The following is a 4,522-nucleotide window of genomic DNA, read 5'->3' on the forward strand; positions in this document are numbered from 1 at the left end:
GAACGCCCGTCTAACGGTGCATTTAATTTAGACGATAGGACCTCTGACGGCCGACACCACCTTTTTGACGTTGGTATATTAAAGTTCAGCTTACAGAGCATCTGTGTACAAAGTTCCATTGCGGGCACTTGTTTGGTTAAGTCTCAGGAGTGACTTTTATACGAGAACGCCCGTCTAACCGTGCATTTAATTTTGACGATAGGACCTCTGACGGCCGACACCACCTATTTGACGTTGGTATATTAAAGTTCAGCTTACAGAGCATCTGTGTACAAAATTTCATTGCGGGCACTTGTTTGGTTTAGTCTCAGGAGCGACTTTTATACGAGAACGCCCCGTCTAACGGTGCATTTAATTTAGACGATAGGACCTCTGACGGCCGACACCACCTTTTTGACGTTGGTATATTAAAGTTCAGCTTACAGAGCATCTGTGTACAAAGTTTCATTGCGGGCACTTGTTTGGTTAAGTCTCAGGAGTGACTTTTATACGAGAACGCCCGTCTAACCGTGCATTTAATTTTGACGATAGGACCTCTGACGGCCGACACCACCTATTTGACGTTGGTATATTAAAGTTCAGCTTACAGAGCATCTGTGTACAAAGTTTCATTGCGGGCACTTGTTTGGTTAAGTCTCAGGAGTGACTTTTATACGAGAACGCCCCGTCTAACGGTGCATTTAATTTCGACGATAGGACCTCTGACGGCCGACACCACCTTTTTGACGGTTGGTATATTAAAGTTCAGCTTTACAGAGCATCTGTGTACAAAGTTCCATTGCGGGCACTTGTTTGGTTAAGTCTCAGGAGTGGCATTTATTAGAGGACGTCCATTTTACGATACATTCCTACGGTTTACTTAGGTATTATATTTGGGATTTTTATTCATGACACATTTAATGGGAAACCTTTGTGGAAAGTAATAAATAGAAAAAAACTGTGTTGATTTTGTGAAAGATCGTTTTTATAATTAGTATTATACAATTTATCTCAGTTTTTGAATTTTTGTTAACGCCTTCAGATTGATGACTGCAACATTGATGCACTAGACGGTCTGGACGATAAAGTGACGCTAACTTCACGGTGGTTATAATATGCGTGTCCTCGTCCGGCTGCTTGGGCCTTGGAGAAGGTTGTGTAATTCAAGGTTATATTTATATAACACTAACATTATGTTATTATTCTAATGGCTATCCAATGTGTTTGATATTATGTCATTGATGACATTTTAATATGAAAGAGGTGACTGTAACAGTTTTATTATTTGCCAAAGCCAAAGAATTATTTGGAAATCGAGAGGGAACTCTTACTGTAGACTCTGTTATAGGTTATTCGGATCTTTTTGGAGGAAGTTGTTGATAAGTTTGCATTGAATGATATTAGGGAAAACATTATTTTAGCTGTGAATGAAGAGTATCCTATTAAAGAGTCACCTCTATTGCTGAAATCAGGAGATATTATTGCAGTAATCCCACCATTGAGTGGAGGTAATGTATGTTTGTTCTAATTTTTTAGCCAGGTTCTAGTTTTTAAGATTATAAGTAAAATAAAAGTCAATAAAACAATGCATTAGGTAATAGAGTAACTAAATTTGCAGTTTTAAACTTTTTGAGATTAGCTGGGACATCAGCTGTCCTAGCATACTAGGGTAGTTAATTTGTGGGTGGGACACCTGTTGACTTATGTTGTAATATTATGTTTTTTTATTTGCTTTATAGCAAATTAACTTTCTTATATAAGTCTGGCCATTAACAAGTTAAGAGTTTTAGACTATTTACTAAAAAGGAAATACAGTAAACGTACTTAGTTTTGGGTTTTTCATAAACACGTTTTGATGATGTTTACTTTTGCTACATTATCTAAAAAGATCTAAAACCACTATTAACAATTTCACAGTTGACATGAAAGATGTCATTTAAATAATAAAGAAAACGTAACAAACATCTTGCAACTAAGAGAGAGACACAGAAAATTACCTTTTAGTGTTTTGCATAGTTTTTCTAAATATAACTATCTTATATTTAAGATAAGTTACCTATAGAACAAATTGTGTTTAGAATATGAAAATGTGTGTACAGTTAGTGCAGTTATTGTTCAAATGAGTTACTATTGGTTGAATATATCGAAGGGTATAATAATTAAATATCGTTTAGTAATTTCTATATAAAAAAACCGGGAAACCGGGTCCGCATATCGTACTCTACCCCTAAAACGATCTAAAACTACTTTAATAATAATTTCTTTTTAAATATTATATTGTTACTTCCATAAAAAACTTTTTAGTTAATCACGCCGTATATTGCACAATAATTAATAGAATTTTTGAAATTTAGGTTATATTCCAAATTAGTCCCATTGGTTTTTATCAATATTTAATCTTTTTTCGGTGCTGCGCATATTATTTGCACATCTTACTGAATTATTTTTTCCAATTTCCAGACAGGTCATATTTTGCTTCATAGTTAGTTTCAAGAGGAAGGCACGGACATTTTGTCCAGATGCATTGTGTCTGTTATTTATCTACAACAATGATAGTGTTTTGCTTAGTGAAACTAAACAATTTGTGGGTGTTGTATTACGTTTTTGGATTGGATGAGGATGAATGGAAAGATACCATTTAGAGTTCATTATAGAACATTGTTATTGCACAATGCAGTTACTGTCAAGGCCATTGATCTGAGCTAGAGATAAACAATAGATAAAACATATTTATTTAATGAAGTGTACAATATGCACAATTTGTCATTTGTTGAAAAACAATAGGTGGTAATAAAATAATATTTAAGAAGCGTCAATTCTATAATTTATATTGAAATGTGTATGTAGTGTAAATGCTAACTAAAATCCTAGTGAAGTAAATTAATTTTTTTTGATACAAAGTTCAGAGTACATAACTTATAAGTAAAATGATAAACTTATCAATTTTGTTTTTGGAATTTCTTTGGAATGCTTTAGCAGTTACTATTTTAATTTCTTTTGGGATTAGCAGGTATTAAACAAAACTTCCAATATCCACTATTTTTATATATAATTGTAAATTATGTTGGTTATTAAAAGCATTATATCTGTTTCTAGTATTATATTTACGGAAATCACAAACTTTTTGTATATTGCTTTTATTTATTACCGTTATAATTGTTTTCAAGTATATACACCATTTACTCAAAACAGTCATAATCCCTAGACTAGGAAAAAGTTTTGTAGATTAATGTTAGGTTCATAATCATTCAGGTTGCTTCTTTTAATTAATACAATTGAATTAAGTTTATAAATGTTGATACATACATACATGACAAAGTTTTGACAAAGGCTTTTAATTTGAAAGGTTCATTTGTTAACAACAAAACCAACATTACTAAATATTGATTACAAAATTTATATTTTTCAAATATACAAACAATCAAGTGGTTGAATTAAATACATTTTTTTAATATTAAGGATAAGTGGCCAGAAACACTGTCTAGATAGATAATTGGTGTATTCCAGGGGCAAAATAACATTGATATATTGACACATTAGGTGAAAAGCTTTTTGTTTTTCTAAATATTAAGTATGTTTTTCCTGAAGTAATCAAGAATTTCTTTTACAGGATAGATTACAATGGATTACATTAGACTAGTAGAATCTCGTCTGAGTGTAGATGAAATCTCTGAATTAGTGAAGTCTCCGAAATGTGGTGCAATCTCTCTCTTTATCGGAACTACAAGAGACAACTTCGACGGTCTTAAGGTAAGCTCTTTTTAAAACAACAGTTATACAGTCTCTATTTACTAATAAACTCAAAATTTTTTAGATTAATAACAAGTTTAGTAAAAAAGAGAAGAATTTAACTTAATAAGATGGATAAACTAGACAAACAAAACTTTTTTTAGATCAATTCAGCTTAATAATTGGACAAATTCTAAAAGTTCAAATTATTATTTATATTTTTTATTTGACAAATTTTACTTTAATGTCCATACGTACTTCACTACTTGTGTTAGTATATAATGTAGATTATCAGCAAGCAAAAAGCACTCTCAATAACGTTTCAGGTGTCAAAGTTACTCTATGAGGCGTATGACACAATGGCAATGAAGGCGCTAAAGCGGGTCTGCACTGAGATCAGAAAGAAATGGCCTGACGTAGAGAACATCGCAATATACCACAGGTAAATAAAGAAACTCAACTATCAGCTTTCAACTAGGACACTGACGTAAATTTTTAGGTTATAAAAACGAGTACATGAATGACTTGGATGATGTGATGGGTATAATAATTATACTCATCACAATTATTGTGAATGAGAAATGTCTGATCTGAATGGGTTGATTTGCTAAGATCAACTGTAACTATGAATAAGTCCAATAGAGGTGATCAATAGTCAGATTTATATGAAGTCTGAACCATTGAAACTTTCGGTCTATACCATGTTGGTGGGGTAGTTGGAAATCCTGCTTCCAATACTAAATTCCATCCCTTCATTCTTTTGGTAACCGTTCTTGTACACCTTTAAATTGCGCTGTGTAGTTAGAGAGGTTAG

At 32.4% G+C, this 4,522-nt stretch overlaps 1 protein-coding gene across 1 annotated transcript; it reads left to right on the forward strand.

Moving 5' to 3' along the window:
• Positions 1 to 1,345: 1,345 nt before the first annotated feature.
• Positions 1,346 to 4,179, forward strand: LOC124372130 (molybdopterin synthase catalytic subunit-like). The gene is made up of 3 exons (XM_046830497.1): positions 1,346 to 1,487; positions 3,590 to 3,729; positions 4,035 to 4,179. Exons 2-3 carry the CDS (start codon positions 3,601 to 3,603, stop codon positions 4,152 to 4,154), a joined length of 249 nt encoding a protein of 82 aa, XP_046686453.1. The 5' UTR covers positions 1,346 to 1,487; positions 3,590 to 3,600; the 3' UTR covers positions 4,155 to 4,179.
• Positions 4,180 to 4,522: the final 343 nt, after the last annotated feature.

This window comes from Homalodisca vitripennis, unplaced genomic scaffold, assembly GCF_021130785.1.
Source record: "Homalodisca vitripennis isolate AUS2020 unplaced genomic scaffold, UT_GWSS_2.1 ScUCBcl_2602;HRSCAF=7533, whole genome shotgun sequence".
NCBI classification, from domain to species: Eukaryota; Metazoa; Arthropoda; class Insecta; order Hemiptera; family Cicadellidae; genus Homalodisca; species Homalodisca vitripennis.

What these genes read in the sequence shown, in the direction of transcription:
- LOC124372130 (XM_046830497.1), top strand. Translation starts at nt 3,601, where the DNA reads ATGGATTACATTAGACTAGTAGAATCTCGTCTGAGTGTAGATGAAATC. An exon ending in ACAACTTCGACGGTCTTAAG is followed by an intron (nt 3,730 to 4,034) that starts GTAAGCTCTTTT and finishes ATAACGTTTCAG; the next exon opens with GTGTCAAAGTTACTCTATGA.